Source organism: Dysidea avara, chromosome 8, assembly GCF_963678975.1.
Source record: "Dysidea avara chromosome 8, odDysAvar1.4, whole genome shotgun sequence".
NCBI classification, from domain to species: domain Eukaryota; kingdom Metazoa; phylum Porifera; class Demospongiae; order Dictyoceratida; family Dysideidae; genus Dysidea; species Dysidea avara.
Genome location: NC_089279.1, coordinates 5,216,531 through 5,238,014, shown reverse-complemented (window position 1 = coordinate 5,238,014; position 21,484 = coordinate 5,216,531). Strand labels below are relative to the sequence as shown.

General features: G+C 38.7%; 9 protein-coding genes across 10 annotated transcripts in view; 5 read left to right on the top strand and 4 right to left on the bottom strand.

Annotated features, from left to right (window-relative positions):
- Positions 1-104: 104 nt before the first annotated feature.
- LOC136263907 (forkhead box protein L1-like) lies at positions 105-1,190 on the top strand. Its single transcript, XM_066058529.1, has one exon. The coding sequence runs from the start codon at positions 105-107 to the stop codon at positions 1,188-1,190; it is 1,086 nt and encodes a 361-aa protein (XP_065914601.1).
- A 288-nt stretch (positions 1,191-1,478) lies between these two features.
- On the bottom strand, positions 1,479-3,567 carry LOC136263115 (plasmanylethanolamine desaturase 1-like). Its single transcript, XM_066057603.1, has 4 exons — positions 3,382-3,567; positions 3,189-3,308; positions 3,039-3,130; positions 1,479-2,072 (listed from the first exon to the last, which is right to left on the bottom strand). Exons 1-4 carry the CDS (start codon positions 3,491-3,493, stop codon positions 1,584-1,586), a joined length of 813 nt encoding a protein of 270 aa, XP_065913675.1. The 5' UTR covers positions 3,494-3,567; the 3' UTR covers positions 1,479-1,583.
- LOC136263116 (ribosome-recycling factor-like) lies at positions 3,545-6,061 on the top strand. Its single transcript, XM_066057604.1, has 5 exons — positions 3,545-3,794; positions 3,845-3,985; positions 4,035-4,156; positions 5,658-5,749; positions 5,794-6,061. Exons 1-5 carry the CDS (start codon positions 3,596-3,598, stop codon positions 6,032-6,034), a joined length of 795 nt encoding a protein of 264 aa, XP_065913676.1. The 5' UTR covers positions 3,545-3,595; the 3' UTR covers positions 6,035-6,061.
- LOC136263114 (uncharacterized) lies at positions 6,017-8,627 on the bottom strand. Its single transcript, XM_066057602.1, has 7 exons — positions 8,393-8,627; positions 8,277-8,322; positions 8,172-8,231; positions 7,544-7,611; positions 7,237-7,494; positions 6,652-6,846; positions 6,017-6,259 (listed from the first exon to the last, which is right to left on the bottom strand). The coding sequence occupies exons 1-7, from the start codon at positions 8,537-8,539 to the stop codon at positions 6,083-6,085; spliced, it is 951 nt and encodes a 316-aa protein (XP_065913674.1). The 5' UTR covers positions 8,540-8,627; the 3' UTR covers positions 6,017-6,082.
- LOC136263111 (nuclear receptor coactivator 5-like) lies at positions 8,577-17,314 on the top strand. The gene is made up of 5 exons (XM_066057597.1): positions 8,577-8,873; positions 14,406-14,916; positions 15,635-15,837; positions 16,538-16,744; positions 16,994-17,314. The coding sequence occupies exons 1-5, from the start codon at positions 8,627-8,629 to the stop codon at positions 17,140-17,142; spliced, it is 1,317 nt and encodes a 438-aa protein (XP_065913669.1). The 5' UTR covers positions 8,577-8,626; the 3' UTR covers positions 17,143-17,314.
- LOC136263120 (nuclear envelope phosphatase-regulatory subunit 1-like) lies at positions 17,121-17,965 on the bottom strand. 2 transcript variants are annotated; one of them, XM_066057608.1, is made up of 6 exons: positions 17,833-17,965; positions 17,710-17,781; positions 17,588-17,652; positions 17,428-17,537; positions 17,325-17,379; positions 17,121-17,280 (listed from the first exon to the last, which is right to left on the bottom strand). In XM_066057608.1, the coding sequence occupies exons 1-6, from the start codon at positions 17,870-17,872 to the stop codon at positions 17,200-17,202; spliced, it is 423 nt and encodes a 140-aa protein (XP_065913680.1). In that variant the 5' UTR covers positions 17,873-17,965; the 3' UTR covers positions 17,121-17,199. The 2 variants fall into 2 exon arrangements, with proteins under 2 accessions (XP_065913680.1, XP_065913679.1); XM_066057607.1 differs by having other exon boundaries at positions 17,588-17,658; positions 17,833-17,962.
- Positions 17,966-18,165: 200 nt separating this feature from the next.
- Positions 18,166-18,752, bottom strand: LOC136263121 (proteasome assembly chaperone 4-like). Its single transcript, XM_066057609.1, has 3 exons — positions 18,577-18,752; positions 18,464-18,530; positions 18,166-18,415 (listed from the first exon to the last, which is right to left on the bottom strand). Exons 1-3 carry the CDS (start codon positions 18,718-18,720, stop codon positions 18,285-18,287), a joined length of 342 nt encoding a protein of 113 aa, XP_065913681.1. The 5' UTR covers positions 18,721-18,752; the 3' UTR covers positions 18,166-18,284.
- On the top strand, positions 18,717-20,580 carry LOC136263118 (ribosomal RNA small subunit methyltransferase NEP1-like). The gene is made up of 5 exons (XM_066057605.1): positions 18,717-18,882; positions 18,930-19,031; positions 19,085-19,226; positions 19,276-19,334; positions 20,314-20,580. Exons 1-5 carry the CDS (start codon positions 18,757-18,759, stop codon positions 20,572-20,574), a joined length of 690 nt encoding a protein of 229 aa, XP_065913677.1. The 5' UTR covers positions 18,717-18,756; the 3' UTR covers positions 20,575-20,580.
- A 103-nt stretch (positions 20,581-20,683) lies between these two features.
- LOC136263105 (protocadherin Fat 1-like) overlaps positions 20,684-21,484 on the top strand; it is a 34,347-nt gene continuing 33,546 nt past the window's right edge. The window contains exon 1 of the mRNA XM_066057591.1: positions 20,684-20,799. The gene's annotated coding sequence lies outside the window, so the exon portion shown is untranslated. The remainder of the gene's footprint in view (positions 20,800-21,484) is intronic.

Sequence of the window (21,484 nt, the reverse complement as noted above, 5' to 3'; positions counted from 1 at the left end):
GTTTATAATGTACTTGAGCCGAGCTCGAGATTCAGTTTGCAAAACTAGCATTTTGCAGAAAGAACTTTTTGCTAGCTTATTAGCAGTGATCTGTAGCTATGCCGATGGCCAGCGAGGGCCCTACTTCTCCTCATGCTGCCTGCGACACGCCAGGCGGTAGCAGCGTATTTTCTACTGGGAGCAGCCTTACTAATAACGTGAGTGAACGCGACTTAAGGATGGCAGTGGAGCAGACTATGGCGATGAACAAGAACCCTAAAGGGACTCCAGACCCAGTACCGACTATACCTGCTAGATGCATCAAAATGGACCCAACTTACGGCGGAGTAGACAACCAGAAGATGACTGGAGTAAAGCCACCATACTCGTACGTTGCACTCATTTCTATGGCTATCCAAAGCTCCCCTGAGAAGAGGCTGACACTTAACGGCATCTACGACTACATTACTGAGAACTTTCCTTACTATAAGGACAAGGAGAACCAAGGATGGAGGAACTCTATTCGTCACAACTTGAGCTTGCACGAGTGCTTTATGAAGCTCCCAGCCAAGGGGGGAAAGAATGGAAAAAGCCATTACTGGACACTTGACCCTAATCATGAGGTACTGTTTGAAGAGGGTAATTACCGCAGAAGGAGAAGAAGGCCGGTTAAGAGAGTGCTGGCATCTTCATATCCCTACTCTTATGTGCCATACCAGTCAGCATTTAACTACAGAGCTCCAGCTAACATTGGAATGGGATACAGTACGGGAGCAGATTATGGGTTCCAGAGACAGCCAAGCAGTGGAGGAAACTGGATGGACGGCATGGTCCCCATGTCACCATACCTACCTCCTGTAGGAAATAGTAACTATAACAATGCATTACAGGGATGTGGAGCAACTGGATTAACAGGACTGTGCAGCAACCCTAGTGGTCACATCGGAGCAATGGTCAGTTCTTCACCAACACAACCTTTCTCTCCATTTGTTTTATCCAAGAACATGGCTGACTCATCGACTGCAACAAGCAATTACCACCGAACCGCTGGATCTCTCATTACGCCTTACCCACCTCCACCGTCGTTCACTTATACAACTCCTCTAAACAGTTCACTAGAGTTGTCAAAGCCAGCTGTAAGTAGCAATGCCAATTTCCCATCAACTTCAATTCTGACTACCTCACCGTTGTGGCACCCACTACAACATTGATAACAGCAGCAACAGCAGTGTGTAAATAAAGACCTGCTTTTTAATCCTGAATCACTTTCTTCTTGTAATTTCATATCAAGAGTTTATATCATTGTTATAAATTTCTTGTTTCAATGCTTTTTACTCAATTGTATAATGAATTTTAAAATTAATGCCATTGCTCATTTTTGTACAGAAGTTTAAATATGTTATTTCAACTTGACACATTACAACTATAGCTAACACCCACTCATTCTGCTGCAGTTTTATACAGGTGTTTGGGGAAGCCATGCTCAATTATTTCAGGTGTGAACATATTATAAGAACATAATTTCGATGCAGATAAACACATGGTTATACCAATGATATACAATTCATAACCAATATGGCTATACTTTCATTCTGAACAATATTTTATTTAATATCTTGTCCTTTTTTGGCCCAAGCTAGGTCATCTTGACGAGGTTTAATCTTTGTTATCCAGAATATTAAAGTCTCTAATCCAGTCCATACTCCGAGTCTCTCAAAAGGGTAGTTACACCATCCAGTTGTGATACAGAAGTAAGTTTCATGAGGAGCAACATGGTGAGTACGATGGTGATGTTTCGGTAGAATTATGTGACAGTCTTGTAATAAAGTCACCCACCACGGCAGTCCTGAATATGTGTGTGAATACTTATGAATCTGGTTGGTCAGGTTGATGAATACGGACAGGGCGAACAAGAAACAGTAAACATAATACCACTTTATCACATGGGATGTCGGCAAGAAGGCAAAGTTGTACATGGCAATGAGGTACCCAGGAAATGTCACCAGGAAATTGTTGCCATTTGTCTCGATGAAATCATGTCTTGTTATAGCAGTGGGATCAATGTGGTGCTCACGGAATGGTCTTATGAATGCCTATGGAGGGAAAAATCGGTTCCGTATGATAGTGACACATACATAGCGTCAAATGTGTGCAGAAATAAAGACAGACAACACTGCACACATTGATAGAAGGGAACCATGGATTTTATTAATAATTTGATTTCATGGGGGGGGGGGGGGGGGGGGGGTAAACGTGTGCACACTAATACGAATGAGACCATGGACAAGTGTCCTGATTATCAAGGTGTCCTTATTAGTGAGGTGTCCTGATTTCAAGGGTCTAAATGTGTGTACACTAATACAAATGGGACCATGGACAAGTGTCCTGATTATCAAGGTGTCCTTATTAGTGAGGTGTCCTGATTTCAAGGATCTAAATGTGTGTACACTAATACAAATGGGACCATGGACAAGTGTCCTGATTATCAAGGTGTGTCCACATTTCAGGCATGGTTTTAGGAATACCACTGTAAATACACACGCACAGAAAAAGTAACACAAGTACAGTAATAGTCATGGGCACACTGTACTACACTACACACCAGGGTAGGACACATTAGTATATATAGCAATTGAATTATGCAACTCATGAAAGTGCTAGTAAAAAGTGATGTATTTCTTCGTAGCAATAAATGGTTGTATATGGTCAGGAAGTCTGTGGCTGACCACCATCTGTTATCATCGCCATAAGTATAACAGCACTGAGAGATCCATGCCACATTATAAAGCGCAACCCAAACCCCTCCATCAGTACTTCAATTGAAATGCAGGTAATAATAATATATATATTTTGTAATACATGTGTGGGTACGGTGTACATGTCCTACCCAGTACACACATTATAGTTGCACCAAATATACCATTACACACTATAATCAACACAAATGTACAGACACAAGGTAAAACAAAGAGATATAGTATAAATATTGACAGACATACACACAAGTAGAAGTACTGATATTCTACACACAACATAAAGCAAATAGAAGGCACACATACTTTTCCTACAACTGGTAAGTCTACACTGCCATAACTATCAGCAAACCAATGTATCAAGCCTGACAGTACGTCTGCTCCCAGGATACCTAGCACTACGTAACGAATTGATAAGGTATCTAGGAAGCCGTACACACATCATTAACATCTTACCTATGGACACTCCAACCGAGAATATATAACTCCATTGAAACAATCGGACGAGATATATTAATGTGATAATGGATGTAACAACATTTGAGACCACACTAAATACTCCTAACAATTGTTGACCTAATACAAAGAGGGAACGATGAAAAAGATTCAATCTATTACAGTCTGTTACACAATGAACTAGGCTCTTTACCGCTCGTGTAGTCTTTAGCGAGTTCCTTTGCACCGGGATGGTTAGGACCCCACCTAGAAACTTTATTGTGAGCTTTATCAAACAGTTTCGCCTTGATCGTATCCTCTTCCATATTCAGATTGGAAAAAATCAGGCCACCTTTTCTAACAAACGCGCCCGATCAACTAATGACGCAATACTGTGATGTACACGTGCCAGGGTGGGCACGTGGGACATGGCCTACCGTTTATTGACCGGCATTGCTATTAGACGTTCTTTAGCAGCCCACTGCATTCAGAGAAGGACGTTTGCTGTTTGTAGAAGTTGTTCAGCATGGTCGAAATGGCTACACAACTTCATCGATCGTGAAATTTTAATTAGCTATCAGGGGATTCCCCATCAGTGCCTTCGTGGTTACGCATCCAAAAAGAAAGGTCTTTTATACCATACAATTGTACAATATGCATGGTGATGGTTTCTGCAGGTAAAGGAGCTAAAACTGTAAAATTAACACCACTGGATGAAAATGATGCTGTTGATATTGAAGAAGTCAAAGCAGAAATGGAAGATGTAGTATCAACACTTAAACAAACATTAACTAAACTATCAGTTAAAATAACCCCAGGTAGCTGCAGCTGTGTGAATTAACTGTTTTATCCTTTCTTCTTCTGTAGCTAGTTTTTCTGATGCTCCAGTTCAGCTAGAGGATGGTAGTAGAGCGACCATCAAACAACTGGGACAAATTGTGACACCTCAACCAGATAAGATTTTGATTAACCTCACTAATCAGCGTGAGGTGTGGAATGTATAAGATATATTTGTGGTATTAAATTTTTGTGAATCAATACAGTATTATAAAATTAATTTTGATGAAACAAATTTTTAAATTGCCCTTTTGACTCATATTTTTACAAAGCATAATCTCTATTAGCACTGGCTAAAGGCATCATATGCAACTATAGACATTGTCCACTAATTGATTGTATCTCATAAAAAAATATCTAGCCTTATGGTATGCTGGATCCTAAAAAAAAAAACAGCACAAGTGGATTTTTTTCTCAGGAGATTAACATTTCAGCCAACGAGATGATTGTTGGTGACGGCAAAAGTGTCAACAACAGACACGTGTGGTTTGGCTCCAATACAAGTTTGGGGAAAGGTTGTAACAGATACTGTACTTTTATGGCTTTCCCATAGTGAAATTTTTGATCGGCCGTAAATATTGTGTCGGGCATTTGAACAAAATAATTTTGAAATATTTTAGCGGGACAAGCAGTGCTACAAATGAGCCAAATTTCAAGACCATGTGAAATTCCATCCAAGAGTTACTAAATGTTTTTGAGGATCCAGCTCAATGCATACATACTATAGAAAGTGATAAATTAAATATTGGGTTAATTACCTGCACATTCTTTTATCTAATGTTGTCATTAGTACCAATAAAATCACCACATGTCGGTACAAACTACACCCCGCTACATAACATCTCATATCTCAGTACTGGTATAGAATATTTTCATTCTGTAGCTTGTATTTTAAAGCCAACTAAATGTTTAATAAGTGCTGAAAATTTCATGACCAAGCAATAATGGAGTACATACAATGTTATGACACATCGAGGTTTGAAAAAAGCAGGCAATTTGGTGTGCCCGCATGCCCTATTGTCGCAGGCCTGAAAAAGTTTTGATCTTTAGAATAATAAGTTATTGGATATTTTTCTGCAACCCTCCACTATACTTTTAAACAGTTTGGGCATTATACCTTTCTTGCTGTTCTGTTATAACTGCATTAATATCCTTACTCCCTTGCACGTACTATTTTCAAAAAGCATAGTGAATTGTCTATACAACTAACTGTCTTGTGCAATGCATTATGTAAGCAGAAAATATGTAATAAAGTTTACAGATTTGTACCAAATAATGGAGACATCCTTTCAAAATCCCTTACTCCCATATGCTAAGCCAAATAAGGATTTAATATTGCCATAAATTGACGGATGATGCCAGTAACTGTGATACAGCATGCCTGTCAAATTCCTTGTCAGATATGTATATCCTTTTCTGCATATTTCCAAGCACGTTTGTGTGGAATTAAAACACCTGTCCCACCTTATGCTATACAAGAAACTAGATATCTCGTGAATATGATGAAAATATTCACACATGGCTGTAAAAGCTTCTTATTATTCATTTGCTTTGCAAGCCTACTTTAGAAGGTAAACTCAGAATTGCAATGGTCATTATATTCATTGGGGATGTTGTTCAAAGTGTTGTCATTACAAGTGTCTTGTTCCACAGGCAGTGCCACGAGTGGCCAGTACAATTCTGAAGTTGGGACTTGGACTAAATCCAGAAATGGAAGGCAGCATCATAAAAATAACCCTTCCAAAGTAAGGCATTTAAAATGTATTTTTCAACTTCTAGCCTATTGTAGGGTTACTACAGAGCTCCGAACTCAGCTGGTGAAAGTTGCTAAGGCTGATGTTGAGGAAACGAAAAAGTCACTCCGCTACGTCAGACAAAAAGCAATAAACAAGGCAAGAAAAGCAGCCAGCGTTTCAAAGGATGAAATAAAAAGAGCAGAGAAAACGGTGGACACATTGACAAGTCACTACGTTACCGAAGCTGATAGTATTCTTGATATTAAATACAAAGAATTGATGGGTACCAATTAACACATAAAAAATAAGACAGATGAGAAATTGTACAAGGATAATAACTGCCTAGCCAGGGTCAGTACACGCTATATGAGTACTAGTAGTCTCTGGTAAACTTATGATAACTTGTGGAATGGGTAGTGTCAGTCTGTTCGTGATGACAGCCTTCTCCAATCCTTTCAGAATGTTAGTGCCTTTTAATCTGCATACCGTTCTGTGTTGAGGAGTGTCCAAACATTCGACCTATGAAAGCAAAACACACAGTTTATGGCAGGGAAATTGACCATAAAAATATCCATTAACAATGTAAATAACATTGCACATTTATCTGTGGGTACAAGTGTGGGTTTAATGAGGGTTAATATGATAATCACCCTATGTCTTTTAAGTTCATTGTCACCTATTCTGGGCATATAAATTCCTAAGCCAACTATACAATCTGTTCTGTTAATAGTAATGAAAACGTTACAGTAATAGGTGATATCCACCTACATGAATAATGGTACATTACATCAGTCAAGTGGAGAATAGCTAGGATGTTTGTTTCAGGTCTTATCATGTAAGGAAATATAAAATTGTTGTGGTTAAATATCAAAAATAGTTTTGGCAAGTGATTGTGTACCATTAAAAGATACCTCTAAAGTGTGAGACTCCAGTCTTGGTAGAGGATTCTTCCCAAACACACTCTGTGCTGCTCTCCTCCGTGTCTCCTCTTGTGTTGGTGCAGCATTGACTTCACTGGTCCCCTGTTGAAGTGAACCAGATTTGTGTAGTAGAAATAACGGGTTGGATGACTTGTTGTATTGTGGCTGGTAGTGACTGAAAGAACCCTGTGGACAACATGCACACACTTAACAAAGCTCACATTTTGCAGATACACAGTCATGCCTACCCAGTGGACCAGCACTGGGACTACTAGGTGCTATGAGTCAGCACAGGCAAATCCTACTGGGGCAGGACTAGTAACCTGCAGGATGTCTCACAGGTGAAGGTGTGGGCACCCAAAGTCCCACCTGGACCTTATGTAAGACATGGACAGTTGGCATTTGCTTCCCCAAGTAGCCAATTGATACCAGGCTACCAGGTCATTTTAAATAGCTGGGTGGACTGAAGCAATGTGCGTAAAACTTCTTTTGCTTAAGGAAACAACAATTTGGCATAACTGGGCATCAAACCTGTAACTTAGGACGACACATGCATGCACGCACATGCACACACACCTGACAATGCTTATAATGTGTTAGGTCCACTAGAGACTGTAGGTCATGACCAGATAATTTAATGTCCCTCCATTCACCACACCTCAAGGTATTACACAATGCCAGAAGAATGGTGTCCAGATGTTTCTTCCTCATGTTAGACACAAATACAACATCACTTCTTGATCGATGTGTTATATAACAACTATAGTCTTTACATGTATCCTTTACTCTAATGATCACCCAATTGACCCCTTCCACCAAACGGTGACTTGTATTCTGCAGTAAATGATGAGTATAAAAGTGTGTTAAGTCTACATTGACTTACATGGGATAGAAGAGGTTGTAGCTCCTTGCTGAAATCATTTTCCAACAGACTATCACTGACTGCAGTACCTGGAATTGTGACAGAAATAGTGTATGTTAATCTAATAAATTACGCTAAGTTGCTCTGTGTAAACCACACAGAACAATAACCAATACTTTTTTATGCTTTGGGATAGAAACCAAATCGTACTTCAAAACATACACTGTTAATGCGAGTGTCAATGTACCCATGGTGAAATTAAGAAGCTGAGTTGCTCAGAAACTATTTTCACGTCAATTGTGTTGTAACTGTAACAAGATCTATAGCAAACACAAAATTTTCGAGAATTTAAAAATTCATTTTACCAATTATACATCTAATTGTTGTAGCTACAAGCAATATCACAAAATGATATTCACACGAATGTCACTAATGTTAGATCCTTGAGAATGCTACTCCAAAATGTTGGGATGGTGTAAGTTCTGGTTCCAGAAATTATTTGTATGAGTGCACAGTGGAACTGGACACATAAAAATAAGGGATTTTAAACTAGCAAATAAGCTGATCTATGAAAAAAATTAGGGTGTGTTGTTGGTCCCATGGTGCCCACATTACAGAAACCTTCAGTCTTAAAGTGGAGGTAACGTACCTTCAAATGGAGTTAGTTGGTAAGCTGTCCATTTGGTCTTGTTAGAATTACTACTGATCCCTGTATCAAGACAAGTAATTATGTGAATTACAAAATACATCTTACAATCCAATTCCAGGCAGTTAATATCGTGTCCTGTAACGTTAGCCGCCTGTGTGTGGATATGATTGCGCTAGTAAACCACTATAGCTGACTAGGCTGATGTGTATAGTGTAACTTACAAGGCTTTCCTCTATCACGTAACTGATCAATTGCGCCTTAGTATTTAGGTTCGTCGGAACATCGATACGGCCCCATCTCGATATCGCGCTATACAAGTCATCCTTCTTGAACTTGTTTAATAATCGTCGGAGTCTTAATCTATCCATTACAAGCGGCGCTAAACATTTCTCATCTTGCAGTTTTTAAATTATTTTTGCCGCCATTATTTTTTGCACGGCACGTGATCGCTGAAAATGTCCAACGTTCCACGAAACACTTCTAGCACTGATCCTAAGCTGTTAAAGGCCAGAGTGTTCATTGGGAACCTACCTACTGAAAAAGTGACTCGAGAAGATTTGACAGAGACGTTCGGAAAGTATGGCGAAGTTATTGGATGCTCGGTATTGAGGGGGTACGGATTTGTGCAGTATCTTAAGGAAGATGATGCGAGGAAGGCTGTTAGTGGAGAAAATGGACGAATGATGCACGGAGCAATGATGGGTATGTTCTAATATATTGGTGCACCACGTGTTGTTTAAAAGACTGGCTAGAATTAACACCTCCTTAAATTAAATGTTGTAAAAGCCTCCTTTAAAATAGGTGTTAAAACCTTTGTATCGTGAGCCCAGTTGCCTATCGGCTGTTTCACTGCTTTAGGTGCTATCTTTTTTTGAAAAAGGGACAACTGCTCAGTTAAAATACTGCTTTCCCTGACAAACATACAGCTATTACATACACATAATTACATGATAAAAATTGACTTATATAAATAATTAAAATTCGTCAGTTTCCTTGCTACATACAGTGTAGGATTTAGCGAGTTTCAAATTTGTGTACCACGAAAATATGAATTGTTCTTAGCTAATGTAGTTCTAACTCTTGGCACAAATAAACGATGAGCGTTACGAGCACCGCGAGAAGAGATGTCAACAGCATAATGAAAAGTGTCATGTAGGTGTTATGATGGCAAGATCTTATGTAAAACTCTAAACTTGTATGGCTGTATGATATCGTCGCCACTCTGTCAAAGTATTACTCATAGAGCTACTGACATTGGATGTTAAACTGGAAAATTTTGAGTACAGTCTCTCAAGTTGCTTGAAGTGTGTGGTAGATGAAGGTGTCCACACTACATCTTCACTATTGCAAGCCATGCGGTTTTTTGTTGCAAGCTAATAGGTGATGATGTGTGCTTAGAAATGCTAGCGCACTTGTATGCATTTAAAATGTAACTAGTAGCTATTTGTACTTGGAAACTTGAACTAAACATAATGATTCTAGCTGTACATCAACTTTGCTTTTGGATGCTCTTCACGTGTATATATTCATCAACTGAACTTTTGCGATTGTCCACTAAATTTGAGCTGTTCATGATTACATGGCCTACAAGTGTAGTTGTGCTATTTCTAGTAATCTCCATTCAGTTCATATGAAAATGTGTCTGGTACATACTGTACCCGCACTTTAAACCAGCACACAGTGACACTACTATGTGTAGCGTGCGTGCACGTGCACACACATTTTTTTTGGCTTGCTTGCTTTGGTGGTTCCTTAGGCAACATGTTGCAAAGAAACCAATAAAAGAGTTTCGTTACACAGTTTGAACAGATATTCTAAACAATTAATTGGTTATTTTATCATAACATACACACATTAATTAAGCACAAATAGCCTAACCATATGCTATCAATATTGTCTACTCATTGTATCAGTTTATAAACTTTAATAATTGTTTCTGCCTCGACAAGTTGGCATTACAAATAAAAGTATGTATGGTATGGCATTTGCTATATGAATACAACAGTAGAATATAATGGTATTGTTCATGAATATCACTCCATTGCTATTATTATTGGTGATGTCAAGGTGTTATTCGTAAAGCAATTACATCTTTATACACCTGTCTTTGTCATCCTCCCTTGCAGTAACACATCATAGTGATGTTTGACAGCATGTATAGGATTCATGGTCAATAAAATGGCATTGTTATTTCAACAATTAATGATATTGATTGCTGATTATTAGGGGGAGCAATTATTTGTGGTGATGAATTTTATTTAGGCCATGCACGGAAATCTTGTACAAGTAATGCTTTGTCACATCTTAAACATTTTATTGATATTCAGGACCCTGATGATTTCTGATTATCTGCGTAAGGTCTGAATGCTTACAAATATTAAATTACTGTGCATACTGTATAGCCTAAATATTTCGAAGGCAAATTTTTTTGAGGTTGAGCATTATTGCTAAAAATATAACTTTCGTTGATTTGCAAGCACTCCTATACTGTATTAGGCTAAATGGAGGTCTAAATATTTCAAGGATAATTTTTGCTGGTAACCCTCAAAACCGCGAAATCAGCAAAAATTTTCCTTGAAATTTTTAGGCTATGCAGTGCATTTAGACACCTTGATAATCAGGACGCTTGTCCATGGTTCCATTTGTATTAGTGTACACACATTTAGACCCCTGTAATCAGGACAACTCACTAATAAGGACACCTTGATAATCAGGACACTTGTCCATTGTTCCATTTGTATTAGTGTACACACATTTAGACCCCTGAAATCAGGACAACTCACTAATAAGGACACCTTGATAATCAGGACACTTGTCCATGGTTCCATTTGTATTAGTGTACACACATTTAGACCCCTGAAATCAGGACAACTCACTAATAAGGACACCTTGATAATCAGGACACTTGTCCATGGTCCCATTTGTATTAGTGTATACACACATTTAGATCCCTGAAATCAGGACAACTCACTAATAAGGACACTTTGATAATCAGGACACTTGTCCATGGTCCCATTTGTATTAGTGTACACACATTTAGACCCCTGAAATTAGGACAACTCACTAATAAGGACACCTTGATAATCAGGACACTTGTCCATGGTCCCATTTGTATTAGTGTATACACACATTTAGAAAATCAGGACACCACTAATAAGAACATTATGTTCCAGGGGTGGAATACAGGATTTTTGGGATTTCCCCTGCAGTTTAGTTGCCCTGAAAACAATACACTGGCAGCCCAACATAGAGTTAGAGAAGCTAGCTTAGAGCTGCTACTTTTAGTGGTTTATTTTTGTTAATAGTTTATCTTTTGCATTAACCTCCCCTAATCTCAGGTCGCAGTGTAATAAGGTCACCTGTTTAAACTACCCAACTTGAAAATCTCAAATGTATCTAAGGTAGTTACCTGCTTATTAAGGTGGTTCATCTGGGTGTAGCGTGGGTGACTTTAAGTGGGAGAAAAGGTATGGAGGGCAGCAGATGGACTTCAGTACTTGCTGGAGGTTATGTAATATTGTCAACAGGTTCCTCCAAAGTGCAAACTTGTTTGATACATTACACCAAGGACAAGTTATTGGGAATATAATTATATCAAGACATCGCGATTTTTTAATAATTATGGTGTTAGCACTGCATGCTGACTTTGAGACCAATACTGTTTCAATACATAATAAGGTTATGAATTTTATTTATATGATCTAGCTTGATACAGTAGAGGCCATTTCCTTATCTATTCTCTGAGCCGAAGCAGGCTACCTCTCTATACTATGAATATTCCAATCGGGGATATTGCCTACTACTAGCTATAATGCAGCCAACTGTATTGTACCATTATGGAGGGAAAATTCAAATAAATATAGTTTAGTAGTGTGTTGTCATAACACGTTATTGTTGTTATGGTAGAACATGTTTTGTTTTTATTGAATGGTTTTAACTGGCAGCTTGTCACATTGGGAAACTGAATCTCTCACCAAGTCATGCATTGTGGTCATAAACACATCAAAATTCATTTACAATTCATTTATCAGTTCATTGAACATTTTAAGTTGATAAACTGAATGGTACCAATATTTTGGATTGCTGCTCAGGTTCTTGTGGTCGATGTAGTTGCGTGTTGGGCATACATGTGCTTGACTTGGCTACATTGGCAGGAGAAATTGTGTCAAAATAAGGATGGTATCGTAATGATGATCTAGTTCGTGGGATACCTACAGTATGTTAGAATGGTTGTTTATCCTGTTCATCACGAAAGCATTACCAAATGTAATGTCTGTCCAAGACAATGTGGCTATACTTCTCTAAATCTCTTCGTGTCCATATTGTTGCCTTTGTGTTGCAATGTTTGTGCGTGTCGTGTAAGAACTTGTTGTACTGTGTGTCGTCTGTTGTGGGGTTCCAAACGATGTCGCTTGGTTCGCGTTGTTTGGAAATGCTGCTTGTACAGCTGTCGTGGGATTTTTATTTTTACATTTCTGCCACTGCTGTTAGCATTTCTTGGACTCCCAAAACAGTTATTGTTAGCAATGCGCAAGAATTTTGTTTATGATGGGGTAACATTCAACATGGTGTGCAATAGAATAACATGTCACCTTTGTGTGTAAATTTCTCTTAATAATTTTGGTGGAATATATTGCAGAACAACCTCTCATTTTAGATGGACACAGTATCACAGTGTACATGTGTGTACTGATAGTTCCATATTGTCAATGGTACCCATTATGGTTGTACTTTTGTCCTCTTTTGTGCTGTGCACACTGAATGGTTTACATATTACAACAGTGATGTATACATTTCCCGTCCATGAATTAGTGTACACACATGTAGACTAGACCCTTAACATTAGGACACCTCACTAATTCGGGTGGTCAGTTGGTCCCACTTTATACTGTATTCTACATGTTGATCCTCATTAGATACACAGCAAAGATCTTTGTCAGATGTGCACAGCTATGGAGTTTACAATGCTGTAGTCTTGCCATATAGCAGGAAAGATTGGTGAGAGGAAATTTCTGTGATAGGATGTTTGTTAGTAGCTAGCTAATACAGATTTGTATATCACTGCTCACTCACCAAGTTTGCCTCTCACCAAACTTTCCTTCCCCCAATCCTTCCTGCTATATGCCTGCATGTCCACTGAAATGCTTACCACTGCTTTGCCACCAAATTTTTATTGTACACCTTGTTTAAATACCAAGGTTCTTGGTGTGTTTATAATGCATGGTAGAGTGTGTTTAATGTATTAATGTGGTGTTTATACTACATCTTTTGGTGCTCCTCTAAAATACACATACCCCTACATGTAGAGAGAACCACATACTAACACTGTTATTCACTAGTGTTAGTAGCCTGTCGGTGTTTGTGGTATGGTACAAGGGAGAAGTCAATAACTCAAGGTGGTGTGCTATAGTAACCTATGAAATACCATATTAATCACTACCAGGATTATGATGATTCTTCATTGTTTTTGTAAAATGTCGCACATTACAATAATTTCTCTCCATTTCAATTTTGCATTTTGAAAAGTTTGCTCTGAAAATGTGGACACCTTGATAATCAGGACACTTGTCCATGGTCCTATTTGTATTAGTGTACACACATTTAGACCCTTGAAATCAGGACACCACTAATAAGGACACCTTGATAATCAGGACACCTCACTAATAAGGACACCTTGATAATCAGGACACTTGTCCATGGTCCCATTTGTATTAGTGTACACACATTTCACCTCTCTAGTGAGAGCACTTACTCATGGTTTCATACTGAAAGCATTTTTTTCTCTGTGTGAGCATATGTTTACTGTTTAGAAATGTATTCATTGCAATAGTATTAGCTTGTTAGCTGCTGAAGTTCAGTGGTTCATACGAGTTCTGTTGACTTTAGCACTATTTTACTTGAGAAAAAACAGTTTTGCTCAATATGTTAGTGTTCAATATGTTGCCATATTCTGTTGCCATATTCTGTTGCCATGTTCTGTTGTTGCCAACCTCACAAGTACATTGAGACCTGCTCTAATGAAGTCACTTGTGACTTAACAGTTCACAAAAATATTGTTCTCAAAGAGCATGAAATTTTATAGAAATGCAAGCATGTGTAGACGACTGCTTGGATTCCACATTTAAACACAAAACTGTCTATTTCTAGGAGAAATATTCTTCAACTTAAGTGCCGGTCTTTTGAATGTTGTTATTGTTATGATTTAGGACATGGTGTTACTTTCTTCCATCACAGATATCCGTATGGCAGCTGAGGGTAGAAGAAATGTCCAGGATACGTCTAGAGAAGAGGGTGATGAATGGGGTAATGAACCACAGCGCAGAAGGCGACCTCGTTCACGATCCCCACATCGTCCAGAATGGGACTATGCCCCAGAACCGCCCCCACGTGATTACTATCCTCCACCTCATCGCTACCAGCCACCACCACCACCTCACCCAAGACGTTACTCACCACCTCCACCCCCTCATTACCGTGGTGATTATGGGGGTCCTCCCCCACCACAGCGCCCTGCCCCAGCAGCTGCACGGCCACCACCTCTTCATGAGTGGGAACTTGAGCGAGAACAGCGTGAACCTCAGCAGCAGCCTCCCCCTCCTAGGAACAGACCACCTCCTGTTCCTCGTCAACCATCACCACGTCCGCAGTGGTACCGAGAGCGGTCACCATCACCCAGGCAACAGGGACCTCTACATTCAGAAAATAAGGTTGACATGGAGATAATTGTGATTAACAAACAACAAATGTGAGTGTGTGTGTGTGTGTGTGTGTGTGTGTGTGTGTGTGTGTGTGTGTGTGTGTGTGTGTGTGTGTGTGTGTGTGTGTGTGTGTGTGTGTGTGTATTTGTTGCTGATAGGGAGTATACCTAATAAAGGACACCATGTGTCTGCAAGTATAAATGACCAAACCTTCACTTGTGCTCTTACCTCAAAGAAGGCATAGGTTTTGGTTTCACGGTATCCAGGTTACACTATATGGTCTATCCTAATTACTGACACTAATTGGATATGCTGTAAATGCCACCTAAACATAATGGCTGATTTGTTTAATTTGTTATTTCATGTAATCTTTATCAGGTGTAATACACTGTACAAAAGCTCTGAGATTGTGGCATGTAAACTTCAAGGCAGTGTACATAAGCACTTGATTAGATTAAATTTAATAAATCACTGTTTAATTTATATCTTCATTAGATTAGTCATGTATGTGTTCTGTAACCAGAATGTGATGTCATGAAGCATATTAGCCTGGTGTTTATGTTTTGCAACTTCAAAAAAAAACTAGCACTTCAAAGCATCCAACCTCCCTCAGAGTTCTTCTATTCATATTTAAGTGATTATGCACCTGGACCTAGTAATCTTGCAAGTTTTTTTAACTTTGTATTCATTGACACTTTGTCACATTTTGGGGGATAAACAATTCATCAAATTTCTTCTATTAATGAAAGCTGCTATGTATTTCAGGGAGTATGCCAATGTGGTCAGTAGGAGGGTATCAGAGCTTGGGCTAAAAGTGTCATTAAAGCTGCTATCACCTACGGCTTCTCTCTCCGAGCTGCTGGACAAGGTAGCTAAGCAAGGTCTGCTGTACGCCATGATCATCACTAACCAACATGAAGTACACCGATCACTCACACTCACCATATTGTATGGGAGGACACCACAAGGTATGTGTGTTGTATGTGGTAAGGTATTACTGTTTTGTGTGAGTAGCTCCAGATTTGAATGACTCTGCCACTGGCAGCTGTACTGTGGACATTTTGAAAATATCTATTTGCAGTAAATTTATTTTTGTGGTTGGTATTTTCTTTAAGTGCGTTTATTCGATAACTTTTTGGTATTTTTGTGTAAATGAGTTTCAGAGTGCAGTACTATACACCCTCAAATAAAAATTTCCAGAAGCTTTAGAACGTATCGTTTTGTTTTTACAGCGATTTAGTGCTACTGCTGAAGTAAATATGTTTTTTGGTCACATGTAATTTTGGTGGTGAAATTCTTGGTGAGGTTCTTTTCTGTCACTGCATATATTTTTTTCTTTTTGCGATAAATGTAGTGACAAATTGTGTTAGATTTTTCCCTCCATTGATGTTGTCAGGGAGGGGTAAATGTGACACATGGTATATGTTTCACCAACTGTTTCCCACCAAGACTAAGTGTGTATCATGACTTCGCAAACCACTCTTGACAGTACATGGCTTATACTCAAGACAGAATTTTTGGATTTTTTATTTGAGGGTGTATAGCTGCTAACTTTAGAACAGTTTTTTTCTTACCTTATTTTTTAAAACGCTTTTTTCCCTTTTTCATGAGATCATGCGTACCATAATTTAGTTTGTGATGTTTTTTTTTGCGTCCTCTTATTATCAGAGCACAAGAACATGCCATTGGAGGATGCCCTTGGTCTCATTAATCGCGACTTCTCCCATTACTGCCAGGCAGTTCGGGAGGGTCGTTTTCGACAGCAACAACAGCAAATAAAATCTGGCGGCGGTAATTCAGACTTTACAATAGAACAACTCACTTCAGTAATCGACAACCTTCAACAGAAGAAAAATGAATTGATACAGAAACATGGTGAGTGTGGGTTGTAACTAAGTTAACACTCCCTTTATGATTTTAATTAATTGATAGATGCACCCCTGCAGTAAATGCATTTAATATTAGGTGTTAATTGTTATGAAGTGTTTACAAGAAATAGGTCTACATGGTGTAATTAAATGGATAGTTCTCTATCACTGTGAATATTTACAAATATGAATAACAATTACAAATATGAATAAGCACCACAATCTTATTATTGGAGTTGACTTTTTTATCTCATAGTTCCCCCACTTATGGGAGGTACCAGCATTCAACAGCAGCAAGCCGACCTACAAGCCAAAATTCTCAGCCTACTTGGATCAAATGCTGTTGTTCCCTCAACACAGCATCCAGCCCAGCCATCACACAATTACTGGGGAGGATCATACTAAATAGTGACTCGATAATGTGACAACATTGTACTGACACACATGTACAACATAGACTAGTTATCCAGGTGTAGTGTTTTTCCAGTCTCTAGATAATGGCTGTGACTGTCTCTTTGATTTTTTAAGAATTAGCTTCCCTCTCTGTTGAAATAAAAGTAACATCATGTGTTATTAATCTCGCTAACCTCATCGCAACTCATGTTGTAATCGTGTAGTACAGCCTTGCAGCGCTTGCTTATGCTAAAGAAGAGAAAGTATCTGAGTGAAAATGTTTAGTGTGTGGCTCACAGTTTCGGAGCACTGTACTTGTCGCAGGCCCCCAGAAGGTAGAGTACCACCATGAATAATAAATTAGTAACTAGCCACCAATGTGTCTGGATCATCTCCATGTAACTAGACTGCAATAAATATGCGTTATTTGATGTGAGGTGTCACCTCGAGATCTTACATAACTCGACCCGTCTTGAATCCATGCCCATAACGATGCAAAGGTGGATAGTGTCGCACAAAGCACTATAGCTAAATATAGTTATTCCCATTACAATGATACGGAGCTAAATATAGAATCACCTTTCCAAACGCGAGTTTTTCTTCCTACGTGCGTCACACATTCAATCAATCTGTTTTCAAACGCCTTCAAATCTGGAATAGTGCAGTATTTTACGTAATACATGTGTTATTTTCCTTGCGTACCTTCTGTCTGCTGTTTGTTCATCAGTACCACGGCGTTCATTCCAGATAACGCCACACATTGGTGATTCTAATTGACGCGCTGTAAGATGAGTTTTTGGAGATACAAAGAAGTCGGGATAAAGTCAGTTAAAACTTCTAATTGTTGCTAGTGTAAACACTGTTTTGCTCCAATATCTAGTTACTTGCAGTATTCTAATATTTGCGCGCGTCTTTTGAGGAGAGTGCTAAAACCAGAACTAAGAGACGCAGCAATGAGGGCTGAGAACACGACAGTACGCGTAGCTCATTGGAAGGATGGAAAGATAGGAAAACCAAGTAAGTGTCGGTAATTAATTTGTCTTTGTAATGCATTTATTTCTCTTTAGAACAAATTACTCAACAACAGCAAGTGGGCTGAAACCAACATTTTAACTGTAACAATTCTACCATATATGATATTACAATGGTCTTTATTATGTTGCAAGTTGTTGCCATTGTTGGCTGGACTGTTCTAAATGCTCTTTAATAATCTGTTCAATGTCTGTTAGTAACGTTGGGTCATCAATGTTACAGCTAAGGAACACTTGACAATGGTATTTCTCAGCTGCATATAAAAAATATATGAGCAAGATGAATACTATATTTGGCTAACCAATTCTGCTAGCTATCTGGCTGGAACATCCCTTACCCATTAGCTGTGATTGAGAAGGAGTGTGGCCCTAAAATGGTCATGAACATCATCTGATTAAAAGCGGGGGCGCTTACCGGCAAATCCATGGCAACTGTTAATTCTTTTAACGTCGCTGGGGACCTTCCTACCCATATGAAAATACTCGCCTTCATTTTGAGATAATAGAAATAGATTTCTGTCCCGTGTAGACTTTTGGTAATAGTTTCTACAGGCTCCATATCGTGACGTATTAGAATTGATTGTGGGTCGTGCACATGGCTACCCCATACGAGGAGGACGAAGATGAGAGGCCTAGGAAGGTACCTAAGCTGCTAAAAGATAAGGATTCTCAGCCCAGGCTAATTGTAGTACTCGAAAACGCCTCGCTGGAGACTGTGAAGGTTTAGAAGAGCTACTTTCAGCAATAGCTGTGTGATCACGTGCATAGGTAGGAAAGAAATTCGAGCTGCTGAACTGCGATGCGCACAAGTCGATACTGCAGAAAAACGGAAGAGATGTGGCCGCTTCACGTCCGGATATCACTCATCAGGTATGTCAGTGGGTCTAGTTAGAAGTTTTAATCACTTGTAAATATTTTACCAGTGTCTAATGATGTTGCTGGACAGCCCACTCAATCAGGCTGGTAGGTTACAAGTATACCTGCACACCGAGCGAAATGTGCTAATTGAGGTCAGTCCGCATGTCAGGATTCCTCGTACTTTCAACAGATTTGCTGGACTAATGAGTGAGTCAACATACCATTGGTCCCTCATTCATCCATCATGTTTTAATAGTTCAACTGCTTCACAAATTAAGTATCCATGCTTCAGATGGTCCCATGAAATTATTAAAGGTAAAATATATTGGCCACTACAATGAGAATGTGTTTTACTGTCCTCTGCTCTGAGTATCTGCATTCATAGGTGTAGCCCCCCTAATAATTTGGCTAGCTATTTCAAGTCATCTCTTTAAGTTCTCAACTGTCTACTTACCACCAACTGTCTACTATAATCTACCTTTCTATCAATCAGCAATCCATAAAGAATTTATGAAACTATCAGCTTGTACAGTGACTCCTCAGCAACACTTCAGATCGACGATTATGGCAAGCACCTCTAAAATTGATTTTCGTAATCTTGAAGTGTTAGTTTTTTTTCTTCAAAAATTTATGCCCCCCTAATTTAGCATGCTTAGCTTTTATTTTATCCTACCCCCCTCCCCCAACCACAAGGTGCCTATGACATTGAACTCTTGTGCTGCCATATGGAAGGCTTTCTGTATACCACTATAATTATATTAGTTATGGTGATTAGCTAGAAGAGAATACAGTATTTTAGAGTTCCTTGGATTGGCTCATAGGGTTTCTTATGTCTCATGGACTGTTTACCTGCCTGTTGGTGACCTGGCAGGTTGAACAATAATAATCATTTCAGTGGTAACTGACTTTTATTAGAATATAATATGACTGCACTGTTAGAGTATCTTGATTTTTATAGGTGCAGGATTTAAACTTTCGAGGGAGCTCCATTTCCTTCTCCCTTCTTACTTCATGTACTACTGCTTGCACAATGTGTAGGAGTCTATAGCCATATTTAGCACTGTTTTAAGAGATCGCATTAGTTTGCCAAAACACTGACCCACTGTATTTGTGAAACATAAGTTAATTTGTCATGGTCTAATAGATCAGTCACATTTTACTTGTGCGGTGGTTTAAATTTATCAATTGTGAAATTACGACAACACATTGAAACTTAAGGAAAACTGTATTCTCAATTTAGAGTGGCCTTGTAACTACTGCATATAAGATATTTACCTAATTCTAATCACTTCAGGTTATAAAGAACCCAATTACAAGTCACCTGCCTACCGGATGCAAGAAGATTGGCACCTCATTTCATTCTGACAAACTAATGGACTTGCGGACATATGCAGAGGACAAGCCAATAGTGTTTGTGATTGGTGCAATGGCTCATGGCAGTGTTGATGTGGATTACACTGAAGAAGAAGTAGCTATCAGTCAATATCATTTATCTGCCGCCTTGACTTGTGCTAAATTGTGTACAGCTTTTGAAGAGAAATGGAAAATTGTATAGAATTTAGTTTGAATAGTTTTAGCGCGTGCGCTTAAGTTATAGTAGTCAGCCACACCTCTTGTTTCAAATTAGCGTAATAGTTTACACGTGGTTTTCATTTGTATGTGTGAAATCGCGCCAGTGAGAATTTTTGAACACGCCCGTGGCGATGTGCTTGTCTACCTGCGAGTGACGCCTGCATTAAATCCTTCGTATTCGCTACTGATAAAATCTTGAACCAATCGCGTGAGTTATTGTGTTTGTGATGTTAAATATCAATCAGCCATCATCGATTATGTGTGAAGAGCGGTGGGTGGGATTAATAGAATTGTTAATACGCTTGAGTGCACAACGTTGTGTACGTCAATAAGACATTTGTGTACTTTATACAGAGTGAATTTGTAAGTGCGGTGATATCTTCTCTTGGAAAAGATATGTACTGCCCCACTCAGAAGATTAACTTTATACAAGACGTAGGAAGTGTTTACACCCATGCTTTGCAAATTGATTGATGAGTAACTACAGGAAATGTGGTTTGTATTATTGCCAGAGCCTTCCTGGCCAGCTGCTTATCTCCTGGCCAGCTGTCTTGAAACAAATTACAATTATTAACTAACAAATTAATTCAAATCAAACAAACAAATTAGAAATTACCACAAACAATTTAGAATTATTCCAACAAATTAATAAACAAAATAGACATGTCAACTCTGGATGGAATACATTGTGTTGGATTTTGTAAGTGAACTAAGTTTAGTGAAATATTGCTCATCAGCTAAGTTAGAAGATGTAGCTAGGTGCAGAGTTTTCATCAACTAACATTTCACACATGTAACATAGCTATTACAAATACTAGTAGCTTTTAGCAGGGCTGAAACAATTATTATTTTATTGGTATTTGAGTACTCTCTAGTGTTAATGATCGAGTGCC

Excerpts from the sequence above, each read along its gene's own strand:
- LOC136263114 (XM_066057602.1), bottom strand. The coding sequence starts at position 8,539 with ATGGATAGATTAAGACTCCGACGATTATTAAACAAGTTCAAGAAGGAT. Across the intron at positions 7,612-8,171 it reads CCAACTAACTCCATTTGAAG|GTACTGCAGTCAGTGATAGT; the intron begins GTACGTTACCTC and ends TCACAATTCCAG. Across the intron at positions 7,495-7,543 it reads TACAACCTCTTCTATCCCAT|AATACAAGTCACCGTTTGGT; the intron begins GTAAGTCAATGT and ends CATTTACTGCAG.
- LOC136263116 (XM_066057604.1), top strand. The coding sequence starts at position 3,596 with ATGGCCTACCGTTTATTGACCGGCATTGCTATTAGACGTTCTTTAGCA. Across the intron at positions 3,986-4,034 it reads ATCAGTTAAAATAACCCCAG|CTAGTTTTTCTGATGCTCCA; the intron begins GTAGCTGCAGCT and ends CTTCTTCTGTAG. Across the intron at positions 5,750-5,793 it reads ATAAAAATAACCCTTCCAAA|GGTTACTACAGAGCTCCGAA; the intron begins GTAAGGCATTTA and ends AGCCTATTGTAG.
- LOC136263111 (XM_066057597.1), top strand. The coding sequence starts at position 8,627 with ATGTCCAACGTTCCACGAAACACTTCTAGCACTGATCCTAAGCTGTTA. Across the intron at positions 14,917-15,634 it reads GTGATTAACAAACAACAAAT|GGAGTATGCCAATGTGGTCA; the intron begins GTGAGTGTGTGT and ends TATGTATTTCAG. Across the intron at positions 16,745-16,993 it reads TGAATTGATACAGAAACATG|TTCCCCCACTTATGGGAGGT; the intron begins GTGAGTGTGGGT and ends TTTATCTCATAG.
- LOC136263120 (XM_066057607.1), bottom strand. The coding sequence starts at position 17,872 with ATGAACGCCGTGGTACTGATGAACAAACAGCAGACAGAAG. Across the intron at positions 17,782-17,832 it reads GAACAAACAGCAGACAGAAG|ATTTGAAGGCGTTTGAAAAC; the intron begins GTACGCAAGGAA and ends GCACTATTCCAG. Across the intron at positions 17,380-17,427 it reads AAGTACAGTGCTCCGAAACT|CATAAGCAAGCGCTGCAAGG; the intron begins GTGAGCCACACA and ends TCTCTTCTTTAG.
- LOC136263118 (XM_066057605.1), top strand. The coding sequence starts at position 18,757 with ATGGCTACCCCATACGAGGAGGACGAAGATGAGAGGCCTAGGAAGGTA. Across the intron at positions 19,032-19,084 it reads GTCCGGATATCACTCATCAG|TGTCTAATGATGTTGCTGGA; the intron begins GTATGTCAGTGG and ends ATATTTTACCAG. Across the intron at positions 19,227-19,275 it reads CAGATTTGCTGGACTAATGA|TTCAACTGCTTCACAAATTA; the intron begins GTGAGTCAACAT and ends ATGTTTTAATAG.
- LOC136263115 (XM_066057603.1), bottom strand. The coding sequence starts at position 3,493 with ATGGAAGAGGATACGATCAAGGCGAAACTGTTTGATAAAGCTCACAAT. Across the intron at positions 3,131-3,188 it reads CTCGGTTGGAGTGTCCATAG|TGCTAGGTATCCTGGGAGCA; the intron begins GTAAGATGTTAA and ends TTCGTTACGTAG. Across the intron at positions 2,073-3,038 it reads ACTTACCAGTTGTAGGAAAA|GCATTCATAAGACCATTCCG; the intron begins GTATGTGTGCCT and ends TTCCCTCCATAG.
- LOC136263121 (XM_066057609.1), bottom strand. The coding sequence starts at position 18,720 with ATGGAGCCTGTAGAAACTATTACCAAAAGTCTACACGGGACAGAAATC. Across the intron at positions 18,531-18,576 it reads CAGTTGCCATGGATTTGCCG|GGCCACACTCCTTCTCAATC; the intron begins GTAAGCGCCCCC and ends TGACCATTTTAG. Across the intron at positions 18,416-18,463 it reads CCAGATAGCTAGCAGAATTG|CTGAGAAATACCATTGTCAA; the intron begins GTTAGCCAAATA and ends TTTTATATGCAG.
- LOC136263907 (XM_066058529.1), top strand. The coding sequence starts at position 105 with ATGGCCAGCGAGGGCCCTACTTCTCCTCATGCTGCCTGCGACACGCCA.